The sequence below is a fragment of the Acanthochromis polyacanthus genome, chromosome 19 (assembly GCF_021347895.1).
Source record: "Acanthochromis polyacanthus isolate Apoly-LR-REF ecotype Palm Island chromosome 19, KAUST_Apoly_ChrSc, whole genome shotgun sequence".
Lineage (NCBI taxonomy): Eukaryota > Metazoa > Chordata > Actinopteri > Pomacentridae > Acanthochromis > Acanthochromis polyacanthus.
In genome coordinates this window covers 4,453,110-4,475,455 of record NC_067131.1, presented here as the reverse complement: position 1 = coordinate 4,475,455, position 22,346 = coordinate 4,453,110, and the positions used below count along the sequence as shown (strand labels likewise).

At 40.8% G+C, this 22,346-nt stretch overlaps 1 protein-coding gene across 3 annotated transcripts in view; it reads right to left on the bottom strand.

Moving 5' to 3' along the window:
• The window catches only part of LOC110968816 (vesicle-fusing ATPase-like), a 38,620-nt gene that overhangs the window by 8,317 nt on the left and 7,957 nt on the right, over positions 1–22,346 (bottom strand). For all 3 annotated transcript variants that reach the window (XM_051939490.1, XM_051939492.1, XM_051939491.1), the window contains 15 exons: positions 20,032–20,198; positions 19,772–19,879; positions 19,440–19,515; positions 17,487–17,642; positions 11,010–11,209; positions 9,082–9,247; positions 8,881–8,955; positions 7,636–7,823; positions 6,456–6,551; positions 4,768–4,924; positions 4,494–4,627; positions 3,933–3,999; positions 3,742–3,821; positions 1,393–1,527; positions 982–1,095 (listed from right to left, as the gene is read on the bottom strand). In XM_051939490.1, the coding sequence (XP_051795450.1) occupies positions 982–1,095; positions 1,393–1,527; positions 3,742–3,821; positions 3,933–3,999; positions 4,494–4,627; positions 4,768–4,924; positions 6,456–6,551; positions 7,636–7,823; positions 8,881–8,955; positions 9,082–9,247; positions 11,010–11,209; positions 17,487–17,642; positions 19,440–19,515; positions 19,772–19,879; positions 20,032–20,198 (1,919 nt within the window). The remainder of the gene's footprint in view (positions 1–981; positions 1,096–1,392; positions 1,528–3,741; positions 3,822–3,932; positions 4,000–4,493; positions 4,628–4,767; positions 4,925–6,455; positions 6,552–7,635; positions 7,824–8,880; positions 8,956–9,081; positions 9,248–11,009; positions 11,210–17,486; positions 17,643–19,439; positions 19,516–19,771; positions 19,880–20,031; positions 20,199–22,346) is intronic.

The following is a 22,346-nucleotide window of genomic DNA, read 5'->3' as shown; positions in this document are numbered from 1 at the left end:
TGGAAACAGAACAACCATGGCAAGAAGGAGAGAGAAGTCCGTAAAACACAGTTATAACACCACTAATCAAAAGAAATGGCGGTTCTACATGCTATACACGTTTTACTATTTATATTTTAATCTCTACAAACTCTTTGTTTTTCCATTCTACTCTGCAAAACAACTCGTAAAGGATGTTTCACCATACAGAATACATCTTCCAGAAACTTGCTCCTCTGTTTACCATTTTTTTAACATGCTGCATTTATTTTATTGTTCAAATGTGTTGCATTTTGCTCTCCATCTCTCTCATTTGTTTCCACATTTGCCTCCTCTCTGTTCTGTGAAAACACTGCCTGCGGTTCAGTCGGAAAGTTGCTGAATTTTTGTAAAGTCACAGTTGACAGCAGCTGAATCCCTCATGGTTTCTTAACCGGTGTGTCCACTAGATGCGATTTTCCCACACGTCAACGCGCTACATCTGAAAATGGCCAGGATGGCAGGCGGTCATTAGCGTTCCACCACATTGTCATGCGACAGTGCTTGAGCAACAGCGGGCCACGACGTGGTCACATGACAGAGCTTTCAGCCTGACGGTCCGGCAGATGGGATGGATAAACACAGCAGCTCTCTTATTTAGAAAACACTTCAGCGAAAAGTATTTCTGAATGTATTTAATTCAAGAATTAAGCTGTGCAGTAGCTGAATCTGCCCTCCTTTTAGGTCAACGACGGCTCATTTAGATATTTGAGGACAGTTTCACGATGCGTGGAATCTTCACATGTTGCATCGAATTTGCATAAAGTAGAATTCAAGTCTACTTTATGCAAATGAGCTCTGGATAAACACACACGCAACATGCGGTGTGTTTGTCTTGAATCACAGGACTGGACAAAATTCATTACAATTCATTGAAAAGATGTTGAGATATTTCAGTCTGGATCAAGGTTTTGGACAGAACAACAGACTAAAAAAACTCAAAAAGCAGCATCTCTTTCTCACCTGCACAGCCATTTCAATCAGCATGAGCAGCTTTTTAATGCCGATCCACAAGCTTTGGCCCTTCACAGCTTTAGCTATTTTGGACCGTTCGTTCTCCTGGAAGCTGCCCAGCAGCTGTGGTGAACACAGGGAGGGAGAAGATCCATCAGATTTTAATTAAAACAGACAAATTCATTCAGTGCAATTAGTGATTTCACAATACATTAAATAAAGGTTCTTAATGAGGACATGCTTAACCTTTTCACTGACAAGATAAATACCATTTGAAATCTTTTTCAGATGCATCGACAGGCTTTGGAGTGTATGTCTAAGGGTCTGTGTGAGAGGCTGGATGAACCGTATTTAACTGTTTTGGGTTTAAAAGTGCTGCTGCATGCGTTCAGTGTTTGCACGTGAGTGTGGGTTCGTTACCTCCAGCGCCTCGACCAGCTGCTCTCCCCGCGAGATGTTGGGAATGTGGATGGTGGTGCTGAAGGCATCTAACATCTCCATTTCCTGGAGGACGTCTTTACGACTTGTGGTGCCGATGATCAGCAGCTTACGACCCTGAGAGGGAGGCAGACATGATGTCATTTAATTTGGTCGTTCAGCCGTTTAACCGTCCGTTCACATCCTCTAGCTGCTGTCCTCCTAATAGTCAGAGGGGAAGCAAACAGACACGTCTTCATCCATCTATTTATTTATGAACAAATAAGAAAAAAGGCAACAAGCGAAGACAGACACTGCAGACTTCAATTAATGCTCCTTTCAGATGTGCACTTCTTTCCTTTCAGCACCAACAAAACTCCAAAACCATCAAAGAGAATCCCAAAGGACACAAAACACCTTTCTCACTCCCTTTAGGAGTATCTAGCAATCTTGTATAAGTCTCTCCTCTGAGTTTATTACACACCTGCAGCATTAGGATCCATACAAACATCACCAAACAGAGTTTTGCACGCTTTTATGCACACAGAACAGCAACTTCATTAAACACCTAAAACTCTGAATGAGCCCCACCTTGAACACAGGATCAATCAGGATCTAACAACAGGGAGGACACTGAACTTTTCTTCACCTCAGACAGATGTCACAACTTATCAGTTGCAGTTAAATCAGCCGTCCTTAGGTGGAGTTCTGACTTCTGAATAAAAGAAAGCTCCTTATGCAGGCTTATATCATGCCGTCACCTGAGGTTGTTTTCTGCTTGACTGGTTTGTAGATATGGGTCAGAGCAGCGGTCATATTGTTCATATTGTGAGAATTCTGATGCAGGTTGGTTCCTTCTTGGCACTAGTAAACGTGTCTCACTGCCATCGCTGACAACATTTTGGATTTAAGATTAAGACAGAGACTTTAAGCTGCAACTAGAGCATAAAAGGCGAGAAAACAACAACAGAGAGGAGGAGAAACGACAAAAGAAAAGCACAGAAAACAGCAGAAGAAAACACCTCTATCACCTTTGTACCACTGATTCCTGAGTAAAGGCAAAGCACCTTACAGTGGTCTGTAAGGCATCATCACTCCATGTTTCCATGTTGGTGTGTTGCAAGAATTCTGATGCAGGTTGGTACCTATCGGCCACTACTGGACGTGTCTTGTGTGATTTTTGACGACATTTTGGATTGAAGATTTCTCTAATAACTGTGTGGTTGAAGGCTAACATTGTACAGAGGCTATAGGTTGCAACAAGAGTATGAAGAGCAGAAAATAACAACAGAGAGGAGAAAAGATAAAGAAAAGTACAGAAAACAACAGAAGAACTTCTGAATAAAGGCAAGAAAGCTCCTTATAGTAGCTTATATGGCAGCATTACTCCATGTCTTCACTTCAGGTACAGCTCCCTTTTGGTTGGTCTGTAGATGTGGGTCACAGCAGCTGTCATTCTGCAGGAGCTCAGACGCAGGTAGTTTCTCATTGGACACTAGTGGACATGTCTTATACGATCTTTGACAGCATTTTGGATTAAAGATTTCTCTCATAACCGTGTGGTTGAAGGTCGACATTGTGCGGAGGCTCTAAGTTGCAACTGGAGCATAAAGACGAGAAAATGACAACAGAGAGGAGGAGAAAAGACAAAAGAAAAGAACAGCGGAGAAGACAAACATGAGCGGAGAAGAAAAAGAAGAGAGGCAAAAGAAATGTAGCTCCACTAAGCCGACGAGTTGGAGGAGGACCAGCAGAAGAAGACGGAGGAGGAGAGGCAGAGGAGTGGCGAGTAGACAGGGGGATTATGGCTGCCGGCTGCCCCCCCATGGCGTGGGGGGTTGTGATGCTGCATGCAGATGAGGTGCCACACAGGCGGCAGTGCTGCCAGGTCCTGGCTCTCTCACAGAGCCCATTCTCCTCCGTGTCCCCCTGGCCTCCCCCGGCCCCAGGCACCCCGCTGGGCCCAGCGCTTTACAACCCCAGAGGAGCACTGCAGCCAGGCATTCAGCACCAGGCCCCGCGCCACTTCTCATGCACATGCAGCCATATAGTGGGCTATACCCTCATTCACAAACCCATCAACAACAGACAAACTACAACCAAAGAAACTATGAGAAATGGGTCTCTACCACCACCATTCAGCTCGGAGCACAACAGGCCTGGACCAAAACACTCGCTAATAACCATACACTCACACACAGGCCTTCACACATGCCAGTTACAGCCGAGGACCTCCAACAATTCCTCGCAGGACCTTGTGTTGGCATCCGTAAGATCTGCTGCCCTCTTTCTGCCGCCTCAGGACTAGCAACACTACAGTGAGTTAAGAGATGAGAATCAGGTTTTTGTTACCTTCGGAGGCGGTTTCTTGAGCAGCACCAGCAAAGCTTGAAGCACCAGGTTGGAAAACCGAGGCCCGATGGGAACGTAATCTAAAGAGACACGGGATTTTCTTTATCATCTCATCTATTTAAGCAGAAAACAACCTTGAGCATGCAATTAAGTTAACACAAAATGCTACTAAGAGACAGCTGAGGTCTTACCCAACAAGCGTTCAATGTCGTCCACAACCACACAGCTCAGCTGGGATTTGTAGGCATCTTCAAATATCTTTAACGAGGAGATAAAAGGTTACAACCACATCTGCATCCAAAAATGTAAATACACTCAGGTACATAAATAATCAGAAAGCACTGAACATACACCACCATTCAAAAGTTTGGACTCACCCAGACAATTTCATGTTTTCCATAAAAACTCACACTTTTATCCATGTGCTAACATAACTGCACAAGGGTTTTCTAACCATCAATGAGCCTTTCAGCACCATTAGCTAACACAGTGTAGCATTAGAACACAGGAGTGATGGTTGCTGGAAATGTTCCTCTGTACCCCTATGGAGATATTCCATTAAAAATCAGCTGTTTCCAGCTAGAACAGTCATTTACCACATTAACAATGTCTAGACTGGATTTATCATTCATTTAATGCTATCTTCATTTTAAAAAAAATCTGCTTTTCTATCAAAAATAAGGACATTTCTTAGTGGCCCCAAACTTTTGAACGGTGGTGTAGATCTCTAAACTTGTAAAATAGAGTGTTACCTTTTTGATGGCTTGGCATTTGGCGATCTCGGAGTGTCCGATCATCTTGTCGGGGGAACAGATCTTGATAAAGGGGAACTGGGAATCTTCAGAAATCTTAGCTGCCAGCGCTGTTTTCCCACTGTTAGGAGGACCTGAGGGAACAATGAATCACAACACTTGTTCTTTACATAGAATACCGTCTTTATACTGCATACTTTACAACATATAAAGTGTGTGTATCTGTCATGTTCAGAAGGTTTGGTGCATTATTCGTATGTGAGGCGAGTCGTACCTTCCAGCAGCACAGACACCAGCGGTGTTCGGTCGCTGTTCTTTGTCTGCTGAACCAGCAGCTCTCCGTCCTCCAGGACCGCTGACACCGGGTCGCCCCACCGGATTATCCCGTTCATGATGTAGCTGGCGTAGTCTTCCTGGTTGGTTCCAAATGCCTGGAGCAGAGGAACAGGGACAGAGAACATAGGAAATGAGATTTCAGCATAAAAATTTATTTTGTAAAAAACGTATGGTCTTTACGACTACCGTGAGTAAAGCCCAGAGCATCTTTACTTTTACCACTGATCAAAATGCTGTCTGGAGGTCATTTCTAATGCCGAGCAGGACTAGAGTTTGTTGATGGTCTCGATGTAAATACAGAACAATATCGCACGATTGCAGGTGTTTGTTCAAGGCTGCTTTAATTTCTTAAACATATGTCAGTATTCTAAATAGAGTTGGTTTGGGGCAGTGTGATGGGGGGGGGAAAGGTGGAAATCAACTGTTTATTTCAGCTTCGGGTTATTAACCACGCCCGACGGGTACGTCGGCGGGGTTATTGCATTCGGTGCGGTATCTGGCTGGGTAAGTATGTATGTATGTATGTGGCTATGTCCGGTCCGATATCTCTGCAACCGCTGAAGTCAGGATAATCAAACTTGGCACTGAAGATCAGTCTAAGGTCCCCTGCTCAGTTGTGGAGTTACAGGTCAGCAGATCAAGTAGGGAGGGAGATACGTACGATGATCAAAATTGATACATATTGCATCAGTTGTATAGGGAGGACAGGGTTTTCGCCAGCAGAGGGCGTGGTTCTGCCCTCTACTGAGGGCTCGTCTAGTTATAAAGGCTGCATTGTACTTTTCAGAGGAAGGCATTGAGCGAATTAACATATATGAAAGAAAAAACAGGAATGAAAGGGAGAAATAAGCACAGAAACTCACAGGTTTGATGTCATTACTTAGCAAATCCATAAAAAAATAAATTCTTGATGGCAGATACTATCTGGCTACCTCTAATAGGCTCCTTAGAGCCTTTCTGTGGACATAATACACCATTATTTTTCATGATTGCTTTAATTTCTTGAATGTATGTGAATATTTTAAATGCAGTTGGTTTGGGGCGGTGTGATGTGAGAAAAGGTGGGAATTATTTGCAGCATAGAGGCTCCAAAAAGTCACTTTAATTCAATTTATTGTGCATTTTATGTTTTTAACAGAACTTACTTGCCGAATTTACTCAGATATGCAAGTATAAACCTGAATAAAAAGGAGAAATAAGCACAGAAACGTACAGGTTTGATTTTATTATTCAGCAAATCCATGGAAAGGTGAATTCTTGATGGCAGATTCTATCTGGAAACCTCTAATAGGTCCCTGAGAGGCTTTTTTGTTGACACACTACAGCATTATTTGTTCAAGGTTGCTTTTATTTTTAAATACTAATCTTGTATAAGTTCCTTAGAGGTTACTTTTTGCACATAATGTAGGATCGTTTGTTCAAGGTCTTTAATCATATGTTGATTGTTTTGGTTTAGGACAGTGGGAGGGAAAATGTGGTACTCCGCTTTTAAATTTGAACTTCAAGTAATCTGTAGTTCCAAAGTTGTGAATGTCACTGAAATTCATTGTATTTTATTTATTGCTGCAGAACGTGTTATGGAAGTCAAAACAGAAACAAGAGGGAGAAAGAAGCGCAGCAACTCACGGGTTTGATGTCGTTGTTCAGTGAGGCCATGAAGTCCAACCTGCTGACCTGCAGCCTCTCTGCCGTCTCAATGTTCACCTCCACCGTGTTGCTGGCCTGCAACAACAACAAACAACAACAAAACAGCTCAGAGACAAATAACGAGCAGCTGTGGAGGAACTCTACAACGCATTGGGAGACAATGCGCTCCCTCAGAGCAGAAAGGTCAGACGTGGAGAAGGCAGGAGGGAGGAATAAGTGCTCAGAGGAGTGAAGAGGAACGTCACGGCCATCAGACATGTGTACGAGCCTTGTCCGTGTCATTTATCATCACCCTCCAATAATCTGCCGCTCGGTGTGTGCCGGGGCAGAGCACTTAACAGACGAGAACTTCACCTTATCTGTGGGTCCTACTGAGCTGTGCAGAATCGAGCCAACGCACCTGATAAAACACTTAACTGAGGGCAAACACACACACATACACACCTGGATTCTGTACTGAGCTGGCAGTACTATCCAGCTGTGTGCGATGCCCAGCAGGTGTGTGGCCCACGACTTCAGCCCAGGAACATGTGGCAAACTCTTAAAGCTTTTATAATTACCACACAGACTGAAGATACTAGAGCAGTGGTTCTCAACCCTGTTCCTCAGGACCCCATGTCCTGCATGTTTTAGATGCTTCCCTGCTCCAACACACCTGATTCAAATGATCAGCTCGTCATCAAGCCTCTGCAGAAGCCTGATGACGAGCTGATCATTTGAGAGCTTTTTCTGAATTATGAGCCTTTTTCTGACATTGGCTGTGCAACATTACGCCTTCATTAGTATGCTTAAGTTCTTTCTTTCAAACATACATCACTTTTACGTCAATATTCTGGACTTGGAGACGGAGAAACCCACAGTATGATATTTGTTAAACATGAAAACATTACATCAAGTGACATATAAAACATAATACTGCAATAATAAAGGGAAAAGGAGCTAAAGAGTCAATTAACTGATTAAATTCTTATATTTATCGAACAAAAAATGCACGTTTCTCATTCTTTTATGACTGTAATTGAATATATTTCCTTTGGCCAGACAAAAACAAGCTATCTAAAGACTGTTTATGGGCATAATTTCTGGTATTTCCTCCCATTTTACAAACAACAGAACACATATGGGCTGTAAAGTAAAAAGAAAAACCCAGAGGACTGACCTTGATGTGTCTGTTCATGGCGGTGGACTGAGCAGCTCTGACCAAACCCTCCAGTTCAGCGCCGCTGTAGTTCTTCGTCTCCACGGCGAGCTCCTTGATGTCGACGTCGCCGGACAGCAGGTCGTACTGACGCATCTTGGCTGTGTGGATGTTGAGGATCTGAATACGACCTTTTTCATCCGGTAACCCTGACAGGAGAAGAGGAAGCAGAAGAGACTTAATGGGTGAGAAAAAAAACATTTTTTACATCTTCAGTTTGAGGTTACCGGCGTCTCTTTTTGAGAAAAACAACATCATAAATTAGCAAATATTATCTGAGCTGCTGGTCTTAATTTGCTGAAGTAAAATGCTAATTATTAGCCTAGCCGCGCTAGACAACCCACAGCAACGAATTTAATTCTCTGCCAGGGTGGGTCTAGTTACCCTCCATAAGGCTCGAGGCTGGATTCTCCTAAAACTGGCCGGACCAATCACCATGAAGTGTAGAGTCAGAAGGCGGGCGTAACTAAGTGACGACAGAAACAACCGGCGCACAATAAACAGTTATCTTTCGACTCGGCTTTGGCCACAGCCCTTAAAGATTTGAAGCTAAAATTCAACTTGAAAGATAAACAAAGGACGGCACTGAAGTGTTGCATTGAGAAGAAAGACGTATTTGGACTTATGCCGACGGGATATGGCAAATCCTTAATATACCAGTTGGTTCCGCTGGTTGGGAAGCTAATGGGACTTAGCCACAATCCGGCGCTCTAGGAACTACGTCAGACTATTCGTTGCACTGATTGGTTGTATACCTACCCAACTGCTGCAGAGTGATTTGAAAGACAACCTTTTAGCCCGCCTCCCTCCCTCCCTGTCAAGCGTGCCTTGACCCTTGTGTCTTCAGAACACGGGTCTAGCACGGCTAGGCTAGCAAATTATGACATGGTAATTTTTTTTGCATTTTTATAGATGAATTAGATAAATTTTTATAGATTAAAATTTTGTGTTTGAAATGTTTTAGAAAGAAGCAGATGTGAGTTTGGACTTTTCTCTTTAAGACTGCAAGCAAATGTATTTATATAAAACCTCACAGCACACAGAAGTTATTCAAATTACAGGCAAATCAAAACAAAAAGGTGAATGTGTCCACCAGGACGTATTCTTAAATTTTTACAAGCTGTAGTGCCATTTTTTTGGAGCATTTTTTAATACGTCAGAGTTAAGATCATGTGTGGAACCTAATCTGTGTTCTTTACTCCTCACCTATCTCCATCTTCACCTCCAGTCTTCCAGGCCTCAGCAAGGCCTCGTCTATCAGGTCGGGCCTGTTGGTCATACCTGAGGGAGAAACGGATGAAGGAAGGTGAGGAAGATGAGACGGAGCGCAGATGTTCAGGTGTGTCATTGGAGATCCTCTCATTGTGAAAGTGTTGCTTCAAATAAACTAGCAGAGGAAGTCTTCACCTATGACCAGGATGTTGTTGAGCTGCTCCACTCCGTCGATCTTGGACAGCAGCTGGTTGACTACAGTGTCGTGGACTCCGGTGCTTCCCGCCATGCTGCCTCGCTGCTTACAGATGGCATCGATTTCATCAAATATGATGATGTGAAGGCCGCTGTTAGCGCCCAGCTGTTGGACAAAGAGAGAAGACTGATGTGTGAACTGGAAATCCGTGCTGTCTGCTGATATCAAACTCATCTTTGTCCAGGTTCCATTTTCAGCCCAGTCTGATCTCCAGTCAGCCGGAGCAGTAAAATTACAGCATAACAACCTAAGGATAACCACGACTCCAAATGTTTCCTTGTTTTAGTGCAAAAAAGTTCACATTTCAGGAATTATCTTTTGACAAAACATTATGAACAACCTCAAACAAAAAAAAGACAAAATAATACAAAAATGAGACACAAAATGACAAAAAAACGACATGAAACAAAACAAAAAAATTCGACAAAAAAGTTAGTGACGAGAAATGGACAAACGACGAAAACGAGAAAAAATAAACTAATTACACAAACGAGACAAAAATGATAGACAAACAACACAAGGAAGATAAAAAAAACAAAATGTCAAAAATGATGCACAAAACAACGAATAAAGCAAAACAAAATGACAAAAAACGACATGGAACAAAACAAAAAAATTCGACAAAAAAGTTAGTGTCGTTTTTAAACGACAAAAAATAAACAAATTACACAAACAAGACAAAAAAATGACAGACAAACAACACAAGCAAGATAAAAAAAAACAAAATGTCAAAAATGATGCACAAAACAACAATAAAGAAAAACACAAAATGACAAAGTGCTGCTTAATGTTCACACATACAGAGTTGTCAGACATATTTTTGTGATTTTGACGGTAAAATATGCTCCCAAACTTCATGTAAATTGGATTTTAAAATTTCCATGTTTTAATCTGTTCATGTCTGGCATATATACTTTATTTAACTCATGTCGGTTAATTTATGCTGCTGGCTGTCTTGGTATTCTTTCAAAAAGATAATTTTAATCTCAATGACTGGTTAAATAAAGGTTAATTTTCAGCACTAATTCATAAATTTGCATAGCAAATGTTGGAAATCACAGCCTTTTCACAGTTAATTGCAGTGCTGAAAGCTGCTTATTTGTTTTGACTTTGATGAATTGTTCCATCCTAATCTGCACAAAATGATTTCCTACATTAAAAACACTATCAAACATATTACATTCAAATGTAAAACAACCAGCTCCTATCAGAGGTAAAGCTGCACCACATCTCCCTCGCAGTAAGTTGGTGCAAAATGTGAAGTCACGTTAATATTTTCTTCCATTGCATTCTTTCTGTGACTGAGCAAGGCGACACAGATCAGACCGAAGCTTTTCTTTCATCCGGAGCAGCAGGGTGGGGGGTTATCCCTCCATCTCCAGAGCTGTCAGACTCTGACGTAGCATTTAAAGCAGGTGTGGAGCTCTGCTAGTCACACACTGGACGCTGTGCGAGTGTGTGTAGGTGGGGAGGTCTGATAGGGGGGTCAGAGAGAACCCAGCCCCTCATTAAGTGGTGCAGAGTGAGGCTTGTGTCACACCATCCACACCGACCAGTGCCGCCTCCAACCCCCCCTCCAGAACTTAAAGTTATTACAGCTATGTCTGGCTAAAGGGCAGATCTCTCCACTCCTGCAGAAATTAGTTTTCTCTGTTCAGATGGATGAAATGCTTATCTGTGGGACTCCGAACAAACTTTCTGATGCCTAGATAATAAGCTCGGCGAAGTTGTAGCGCGACGGGTAATTTATCTGGAAGCTGCAGTGAAACGGGCTCATTTATAACCACCATGTTTGCTTTAAAACAGCACAACTCCTGCTGTAAATCTGATTAATAAAACACAAGCTCCTCCGGTGTCCTCCCCTCACCCTCTTCTGCTCATCCTCTGCGTCGGCGAACAGCTTCCTGATGTTGGCCTCAGACTCTCCCACGTACTTGTTGAGGATCTCGGGGCCGTTGACGATCTTTGGCTCGCGGGCCTTCAGCATCTTGCCGATCTGTCGGGCCATCAGGGTTTTACCGCAGCCTGGGGGTCCGTACAGCAGGATCCCCTTCACATGCTTACAGCCTGCAGACAGAAACACAAGCAGGGAAGAAGGAGCTGGTGTTAAAGCGAGCGCTGGAGGTTCGTTTTTCACAGCAAGACGATTACAAACAGATTGCACTAATCAGGAACACCACGTCTTTGTTAGGCGGGGCTAAAACACGGGATTTTTTTAAATCAAAAAGTAAAAAAAAAGAAAAGTCACTGAACAACTGAATTTGTCTTTTTACTATTGCCAGGTTTTTTTCCCCCATTATTCAAAATTAGTTGTTTGTTCTTTAAAGTGTCAGAAAACAGAAAATGTCCATCCCAAAGCCTAAAATGACAAAGTCCTTCTGAAAGGATTTGAGGCGAGAAATAATCTGCTGAATCTTGTCCTGGTTTTAGTTTAACAACGGCTAGTTTAGTCGAACCTCCGCTTGCCACACAGAATTAGCAGAAATGAAAATACTTTATGCAAATGAGCTCAGGGTGACGCACCATACGCTAGCTACAACGGAAACAGTGCAGCCATCCCATAATAGACCACTTTAGAAGACACTGAAAGCGCTTTAGTTTACAAAAAGTCTGAAAATGTTGAATATGATCGCTATAACTGCACTTTGAGTTTTGTAGTAAACTGAATGTCGAAGACAGATGAAAAATGCAGATAAATAGAAATGAAACAAACATTCACAGAGGATTGTCACAGAGGATTTGTCTGATGATGATGACATAAATAGACAACGTAGAACATTGTAGCTCAAGCAAATACACTGGCACGAAAATTTGGTTCTTGCACTGACAAAGTGAAGATAATGTTTAAATCATATATCACGCCTTTGTACACTGCTCACCTTTGGACTAAGTACAAGAAAGGAACATTACAAAGACTGCAGGTGGCCTACAATGACGCCTTGCGTGTTCTTCGAAGGAGACCAAGATGGGCTAGTGCGAGTGAGATGTTTGTCTCAGCCGGAATTAACACTCTGCAAGCCACACTGCGTAAGATGATGTACAGTTTTATTTGTAGACTGAATATCTCAAATAATGAAGTGATTGTGTCACTGGTGAATATTGGCTGTAGTGCCACTCGCTATCAGTCTGGGATGTGGAAGCACTGGTACAGCTGTCTCTTTAAAGGGACGTTTTAACTGTTTTTGATTGTATCTTTTCTGTGTCTTGTTGTGTCTTTGTTCTTATGGTGTGTGTATTTGGACCCAGCGTCTGGAATAAAGCTGAATTGAATTGAATTTTTGTTAAGTTCACCTAAATGTCTGTGCATCCATTCAGTCGTCAAACTAAATTTATTTAAATTGAAAAACTTTGTTTTTTGTGTCAGATATTAATATTTGACAGAAATGCAATTAATGATTTACAAAGCCTCTGATTAATTACATCAATTTTTAAACTGCGTCCCACCGATAGTCGCAATAAATTCATTGTTTTGGAGTTTGGTTATTGCTCCGTCTGTGAATTTAATGGAATCAGCTTAATCCTTCTCTTCCATAGAGACTAAATGTGGACACTGGGAGCTCCTCTCTCTGCCGTGTTTACAGTGTGGATCTGTAAATGGCCTTTTGCACCTGTTTAATGACATTTAGGCCGATCTAATTGAGAGGCCCCAGATAACCATCTAGCATTTGGACGCTGACAGGTGGGAGCTGCCGTGGTTTTCGTTGGGGTCCGTCTGTCTGATTCACCTCTCCGGGAGCAAAGGTGGGACAAGGTGAGACTTTCAGCGTGACGTACTCGCCGACTTTCTGTCAGCAGCTCCCCACGGCTGCCAATTACAGCTCCACCTTTTAGCTGGACGCTCTATCAGGATTCGCCATCTCATTACAACGGCCAGCTGGCCACCGCCAAAGGCCAGCTCCCCGCACACCACCACCCAGCTAAAGGTCAGCTCGCTCCCGGCCGGACACCGCCACAGGCCCTCTGCGCCGCCCACGACTAGAACCAAAGCGTGTGTTTGCCAAAGCTCGGAGTCTTTACAACAGGTTTTCACAAGACTCGCGGGCCTAGCAGCGAGGATTAGGCCCGGTGCGATTGAATGTGTGTGAATGGGAAGGGAGGGGTTTTGTGCATGAGTCACAAAGACGTTAGAATGAGCTTCTGTCCTTTTAGGAAAGTGAAGCATTATTGTAATCTGACAGCCGTCAAAAGATTTATTAATGACTGTGTGCAGAGGTTTCTGTGGGAGGGGGGATCTCCACGGAGGACACTGCTTCGGCTGTTCCTTCCCTCCTTGTGGGTTTTTTTTTTTTTTTCGCTGATTCAGGCGACGCTGCGTTTTCTCAAAGGAATAATTCAACGTTTTGTTTGCCATTATGTTGACTGGAGGCTTAAACGCGAGCTGAATGTAGTAACTGAAAACAGTGATTATATTTAGCAGGTATTACTAATCTCTCCGACCTGATTAACACTGGAGGAGACGTTCTGTGAGAGAAAACAGTCGTTCCACACATGGACGGAGAAGTTGCATGAATTAGGGCGGCCGAACCCGGAAATTTTGTGCAATGAACACTTTTTGGTGGATTTTTTTTTGCACCGATTTGTGACTTTTTTGCATCAGTTCATGGAGGAAACGTGCAGGCACCAAGTAGCAATTCAAAACATAACGGCATACTTAAACTACTTATAATTTATTAATACGATCCCTAAATTAGCACGCATACGGGCATGATTTACTCTTTTCCGTCTTTTGCTAGAGGAAGAAACCTCCTTACTTAAGCATGCAATTTATTTATCTAAACTATAAACTCATCCTTGCATCCAGGAGTAAATTTTAGAGTCTTTGGTGTATTTTTGAGGTGGAAAACAAATGCATTTGTTCTAAACATTGAGGGGTTTGTTTCCCTGCTGCCTGAAATCTGGAAAAATCTGGAACGATCATGTTTTTCCTGCTGGTTTCGGTTGTTAACATTTGTCGTGCAAGAGCTCTGGAGAAACGCGCTCGTAAAAAATTTAAAGCTAAACGAATGTGACATTTTGAAAGCAAACGATTTGTTTGTGCTTTTCGCTTCGACTGAAGAACTTCTAGGATTTACGGCTGAGAAAAGGCCCCGTGAAACTTTAACAAGGCAGCACTGAGGACCACATGGCGGACCTGAAGACTTGGATTTATTGAATTTATTGACATGGCAGCCCCTTGAGATGCAGCATCTCATTGTCAAGGGGGTCCTAAAAAAAATAAATAGAAAACACACAAACACGACTTCATATGACAAACAGAGATCGAAGATAGTGAAAGAAAACACAACAACTGCATCAGCATCTGGAGAAGTCTGATTTATCTGAAGTGTTGAAGAACTTAAAGCATGAGCAAGTTCATTTAAGATGAGAAAACGAAGCAGCACAAAGAGATCAAAGATGAGATGATGGACGCTATATTTCAAGTTAAAGGTTCAAATGACTCAACTCTGAAACCAGAGGTCCAGCAGACACTGCTATACATTCAACTGTAATGTGCTGAACCTGGCACACTTGGGTAATCTGACAGATCTGAGAGCGCAACAGTTCTATCTACTGATAGGAAACAATTTTGAAATATTTTTACTAGGGCTGGGACTTGAACACAGGGGTGTCAAACTCATCTTAGTTAAGGGCCCACATTCAGCCCAATCTGATCTCAAGTGGGCCGGACCAGTAAAATCATAACACAGTATTTTACTTAATGATCAAAGCAACAAAATTCAGATAAAAACAAGGCAAAACATTACAAAAATGAGACAAAATGACACTGAACTGTGGCGTCACTGGTACAGTTGTCTGCTGTTGTGTTTTCTTCTGTGTTGTTTTGTTGTTTTTATTTATCTGGACCCTGTGTCTGTAATAAAGTTTGATGATTATGACAAAAGCAAGACACAAAATGACAAAAAAAACAAAACAAATGACATAAAACAAAATGAAAAAAAAAGAGACAAAACATTGGACAAAAAGCTACAAAGTGGCAAAAAATGAGACAAACGACACAAACAAGACACACAAAACAACAGAAAAGATACACGAAACGAATAAAGCAAAACAAAAGGTGACAGAAATAAGAAAAACACAACCGAGATGAAAAGGAATCACAGAATTACAAAAATATGACACAATCAACAAGTCAGACAAAAAAAAAGACCAAAAACAAGAAAAATCAGAGAAAATATTACAAAAGCGAGACACAAAGTGTCAAAAATGTGACAGAAAATTTTAAAAAAATGACACAAATGACATGAAACAAGACAAAAAAATAAATCACAAAAATTTACAAAGCAACAACAAAATGAACAAATGACAAAAACTACACAAAAACTTTAAAAGCGAGAAACGGAACTGTTGGTCCGATGTTTCTACCGGACTGAAGATCTAAAGGGAGGTCATGTGACCACCTAACGGCTCAGTAGTGCCCCGCCCACCAGGCAGTGGGTCACATGACAGTGCTTTAGTTTCAGTCCGGCAGAAGCGTCAGACCAACATGGCGGCTCAAAGTTTCTCTTTTATTATGACGACACTTCAGTGAAAGGCATTTCTGAAAGCATTTCAGGTGAGAAATAATCTGCTGAATCTGTCCTATTTTTAGTTCAACCACGGCTAGTTTAGATGTTTTACTAAAGTTTCGCAACGCTTTGGACCTCCACTACTCACACCACATTAGCATAAATGAAGCTACTTTACACAAATGAGCTCTGGGGCGACGCAACACACGTTAGCTATGACAAACGGTAGCCATCCCATAATAGACCACTTTTCAAGACACAATGAAAGTGTGTGAGTTTATAAAAAGTCTGAAAATGTTGAATATAATCGCTGCAATTGCACTTTCAGTTTGCAGTAATCTGTGAATGTAGAAGACAGATGAAAAATGTAGATAAATAGAAAAGAAACAAACATTTTTTTATTCTTTAACTTCACATATATGTCTATTCATCCATTCAGTCGTCAGCCAACATTTGTTTGCTCTGAAAACTTTGCTTATTGTGTCAGATATAGACGTTTGACAAAAATGAGATTAATCGCGATTAATTATTTACAAAGCTTCTAAATGATTTTTTTTTTATTAATTGTGTCCCAACACTAGCATTCACATCAGACTTTCAGTAAACTCAGAGATCTTAAAGTCACAGATGAACATGTAAAACTGAGAATGTCGTCACCACACAGACAATCCTATGAAATCATTAAGGTGGACTGATCGATTGGTTGGTCGACTAAACTCTGATTGATCAATGACCTTCTAGAAATACTCTGGCATTTCTGATCTCACCCAATATAAACACTTTTTGATCTAATTTATTGAGCGTTTCCGGAACATTTACTCAGAGTCTGCTTGGGTTTGACTGCTCGATCGGTTGGTCGATATGCTCTCATCCATTTTTCAATTGCTGGTGTTTTTATAAGGAGAAAAACACGAAAACCACAGCTTTCCAGGACTGATCTGTTCCTTTTGGCAGTTCATGTTGTCACAGCTTTCAGCTTGTCCAACCTAAAGGAAACTCTTCGGTCTGATTTCCTCAACATTTACTCACAGTCTGCACCCAAACAACTGCTCAAAAAGTCATCGGTTTGGCTGCGTTTTGTTCAAACCGATCGCCAAAAAGTCGTCTGCAAACTCTGCTAACAGCAGTTTGAGTACCTTAGCTCAACAGTTGATATAGTTTCAGAAATCATATGATGTTCTTATCATTTCAAAGCAAAATAACCAATTTAATATGCTGCAATTATTAGATTTTCTTACGTAGATTTGTAGTTCCTTTAGGCTGAAACAGTTTCAGGTGGAGTGCATTCAGCAAACTGTGGATCATCTGGTGAATTTCAAGATAATGTGCAGATATTTTTTCCTCCCGCAATCAATCAATTGTTTGCCACGTAGGCGCAATTTCAGTTGACCGAGATTTTCTTTGGTTTACCGCAGCCGTTAGAAAATATCCTGTTATGGATAATTCGGTAAATAAAACCAAGGTCTCAAGCACAACTCGTGGCTTTGTGAAGTTATTAAACCATGCTAAATTCTAGCTTTGCAGTTTTAGAGGACAGAAACACAAAGAGAAAGCTCAATAGTGTCACTGAAACCACCACTGGCTTTTCCAACAGAGGCTGACCCGTTTTTTTATTTTTTTTATTTTGGACCTGTATAAAATGTTCTACTGCATAAATAACTACTGTCAAACGTATTATAAACAAATGTGCAAGCCCTTTACGTGGTTTCTTTGGTTGACTACAGGCCTAGAAATCCTCATCCATCTTGCAGTGAGTCGGTTGAAGATGTTGAAGAAAAGGCACAAACAAATGAATAAGTGATAGCAGAAGAGACCGAGACAAAAGGAGGAGAGCTCACCCATCTGTTCGACGATGTCTGGGGGGAAGACTCGAGAGGCGAAGGCTCGACGGAAGATGTCGGAGAACTCCTTGTCGAGGCCGCCGATCCCCATCCTCTCAAAGTTCCAGTCGGGGCTGATGATGGACTGGCGAGACTCTCGGGTCTTAGATTTCCCTGGAGGCAAAAACAGACCGCGAACGCATCACTCATAGGGTGAAAACCTGACGACAACAGCGCACTTTTTATTCCCATTTTCTTTTTGTCTTTATTTCAGACATGCCACAGCATCATAAAGGCAAAAGAGAAAAGAAGACACACAAAACGAAAAACAAAACACCTGAAAACAAGTTTAGCTTATTAGCTCCTACCCGCTACATGTCAGCACGTCTCAGATCTTACCATTTCCTGTTTACATCAAACATTTTATACCTCTTTAGAAACTCAAAGAACACTGCAGCAAAGCGCCATTTTGAATCCCCAAATCAATTCAAATACATTTAATGAATTGAATCTGAGGAAACAAAGGAATTTAAACTGACTACAGTCATAATAGTATCGATTTCTGTAATAAAATACTGCGACAATAATGATAGAAAAGGCAAAACTGCATGAGAAGCAGCCAGCAGTGGTGGAAAAAGCAGTTAGATATTGAACTAGGAATACTTATTTAAAAAGATAAGACTTTATTAATAACCCCAGAGGAAATTTTATGTCCAGTATTGTTCAGAAAATAAAAACAAAATGACATAACATAAGAAATGCAGGGCCTAAAGAGTTAAAAAGCAAGAAGATACATGTACAATAGATTACTAAAATCCAATAAGTAAGATAAAATAAGACCAGAAAAGGACAGGAAAAGGTAATGCTGGTAATTAAACTGAGGTGACAGTCCTGCATAAAAAGTTTTAGAATAGAATACAATAGAAATACTTGACTGATGACTAAAGTTACCAACACCGTAAATAAGCAAAAAAATGCAGCAAGTAAAAATAAACAAGAAAAATATACAATGCAAGACGCGCAATTGTGTAATATACACTTTGTATACTGGTAAAAGTACAAAGAATTACCATCAAAATAAATTTAAAGCATTAGAAGTGCTCCTTTTGCAGAATGCATGTTTCAGAATAAAGCGTCACTTTGATGCTGCAGCCATTAAAGCTGATTTTACCGCTGGTTAGTCTGTGAATTCCCCCTGAGGATCAATAAAGTTTCATCTTAATCTAATAATAAGGTGTCACAGCGGGACTTTCCGACAATAATACATCATAATTTATTTGTTGGTCGTATCTTGCATCATTAATCTCTATAAACAAGGCAATTAAAGCAATTAAAAAAATAAATGTAGCGGAGCAGAGAGCACAATATTTGCCTGCGAGCTGCAGTGGAGGAGAAGAAAGTAGCAGAAAATGGAAATATTCAAGTACAATTAACTGAAAATAGTACTTAAATACAGAGAATGAGTAAATGTACTCAGTTACGGAACACCAATGGTGCCAGCAAATGTGAAAGGAAACGAAAGGCAAGATACATGTGAGCAGTCTGCCCCCTTGTGGATTTATAGAGAATCACTTCAAACAGAAAAACGTGTGACATTTAGATTGACTGCTAACTTTAGATCACAATAAAGCAGATTGAGCTGAGGTGATGAATAAGCAACAGTTCCTTTAGATAAAGCAATAGAGAAAAAGAAGAAAAAAGAAAGATATGTAGAATAAAAAGAACAAAGACAGATGGAGGAATTTAGATAAAGGTGCAAATGGTGTTGGTTGAAGTAAAAGCTGAGGTGCAAATTGTGCTCATACGGTGTAATATATAAGTACAGAATACAAATAAGGTATGACAAAGAATCCTGGAGCCTCAGAGGACACAGAACTGTTACATATTGAGGTGCAAATGGCGTTAATGGAATATATAGAAAGTATAAAAACAATATAAGAATAAAGAACTGCGTCTGTTCTTGACACTCACCAATTAGAGTCATGGAGGAGCTCTCTGCCTTCTCAAAAGTTACTTGACTGTTTCCCAGCAACAAACCGATTTCAATCTAAAGAAGAAGAAGATTAGAAAGAGTAGAAAGAGTCCGATAGGTATTTTTACTCTGAATGTATATTCAAAAAAGAGTAGAAATCCAAGTTCCACTTCAACTACAACACTTGGCACTTCAACTGAAGTGGAAAATGCTTGAAGAAAATCTGTTAATAATATAATTTCCATGCCACATATACACATAAAAGCCACTAAAAAGTACAGAAGGTACTGTAAATGTGTAAACATGACGGCACAAATTACTCTCCAGGTACCTTCTGTTTCTTCCCGGATGCGCTTCCTCCCTTCAGGATGCTCGGGTCCATGGCCTCCATGTCTTTTATCACCAACTCAAACAGCTTGTCATTGTAACTAAACGCCAGCTGCAAAAACAACAAAAAGAATCACAGGAATAAAGCGTAAATTCTCCATTAAAATGCGATGGATGTTTATACACGAATAAGTCTTTTCCAGCTATAAATCTGAGCTCATAATTGCATCATGAACTGGTGGTTCATCGCTGAAGCTCACAGACCTGCTGATTGACGGTGAACGCCTGGTCGGTGAAGTGCTGGAGGAACTCGCTGGCCATCTTGTCCGAGTCGTACGGGTTGCTGTCGGCGTTCTTCTTCTGCAGGAAGCCGATTTCTATCGTCACGCAGCTGATGCACTGCTTGGACTTGTCAAACTTGTAGTTTGTTACTACAGCAGGGGAAGAAGGAAGAAAAGGACAGGAGGTTTTTACTTCAGATTCTAGATATGCAAGTCATTTTATGCACACTGGATATCTATTCTACTTTATAGATTTTCTACATTTTTTCACATTATATTATACTGTAAATTATGCACTCCATCCATCCATCCCTTCAGAATTGCATCGCCTGATGAAAGAATGATCTTTTGTTATCAATTAAGTTTTACATTTTTTACCATGCGCATTTCCCCGTGGCACCTAACAGAATGCCATAGCCGTTCTAAAAGCATCAATTTCCTGTCTAATGCACAGCATTTTTGGTAAAAGTTGCGATGACAATCTTACGGTGTGAGGCAGGCAGCATATAATGTGTTTTTTCAAACTTTGTGAACTCCAAAATACTGACGGTACGCTGTTTTCGTCGTGCATCTTTATTTTCTGTCCTCATCATGAAGGATCAGAAGCAAAATGAGGTTATTACTGATGTATGATTCACGCATGGGGGTGATTCAGAAGGAATTTTTATTTTCAGATATGAGTCAACATTTATTAAAGGTTCGATTTTTCGTCACCTTTATAAAAAAAGAAAAAAAAATCTGTACAACAACTACCTCACTTTCTAAATAGGTCAAACTGCATCTCTTGCTTCTTTGGGACTGAAACTCGAGCATCAGCTGCTACTTTTCGTCTATTTCTCACCTCCTTTGGTCATTTAAATTCATATTAACATGAATAATGATAAATAAAAGCTTAATTAAGTGGTTCATAAGTGTAGCTGTCATTTCCAAACATAAAGCAAAAATTAAGTCGTAAGAGTGTCTTTTTGAGCAGTGATTTGATGCATTTTTAATTTAAAATTCTGATTGAAGCATTTTTTAATATAGCTTTAAATATGCATTACTTTCTTCCTATTGCTACTACCATTTTGCTAAATTATAACTTAAGAATTTGCGCTTCACAAAAATATATTCTGCAGCTTTTTTCATTTACAACTTAAATGCAATATGCTAACTGAATATGGAGTATCTACTAGTATAATTGACATCTATGGTTTCATTATGTTCATTTAATCACCAGCTGAACAGCCGGTTCTGAGCTCATTAGCACATGTGGAGAGGAAACCACATCAGTAAGCGCCTTGCTAGCAGGCAGTTCAAGCCGAACATCGACTCTTTTAATCCTTTAACGTGAAAAACTGAACCTGAAACGCAGCGGGCAGCTCCTGAATGCAATCTGACCGTTCTATTGTTCAGACTGTCTGAAAGTGGTCAGGCTGCTGCTAATGGCTCGTTATGGAAATGAGATACACATACTGTATGACTGTGCTGATACAGTGCTTCCACCGCTGCCAGGTAATTAGGCAAATTACACCCACAATGCTGTCACATTAATCAAAGCACAGTTACCAGGAGGTGGAAGCTTCTGTCCATTATGGAAATGATCTGAATGGTTGAATGTATGGGAGGTTTAGACATGAAAATAAAAACTCACGGCTTAGCTGCTGACCTTCAAGCAGGGAATGGATTTTGGAAACAGAACAACCATAACTAGGTGTAGAGAGAACTGTCAAGTGTCTTCTGTGCGGCATGGCAAACCTATAAAGCTATAAAATAATAAAAACAAAGATGCTTCACCACGCTGAATGTATCTCCAACAACTTGCTCCTCTGCTCACTGTTTCTGAGCCATGCCGCAATTTTTTTTTTGGTCCAGTAGGTTTGATTTTCTTCGTCGCCTCTTTTGTCGTCTCCACTTTGTGCGTTGTGTATCATTTTGTCTAATTATTACATGTTTTGTGTCTTGTTTCTGCTTTTTTCCATTTACTTTTTTTCCGTTTGTGTCTCGTTTTTGTCATTATGTTACTTGTTTCTGTCAATTTGAGTCTCGTTTACTGCCTTGTTTTTGTTCTTTTGTGTGTTATTTCTGTCATTTTCTGTTTCTCTATTGTAGATGTTTAACTATTTCCATGTTTCTAGCCTCTACAAATGTTTCTCTGTCCTCTGCTCATCAACTCTAGAAAGATGTTTCACCATGCTGAATGTATCTCCATTAACTTGCTCCTCTGTTCACTGTTTCTGAGTCAGGCTGCATTCATTGTATTGGTCCAGTAGGTTTGATTTTCCTCCCCGTCTCTTTTGTCATCTCCATTTTGTGTCT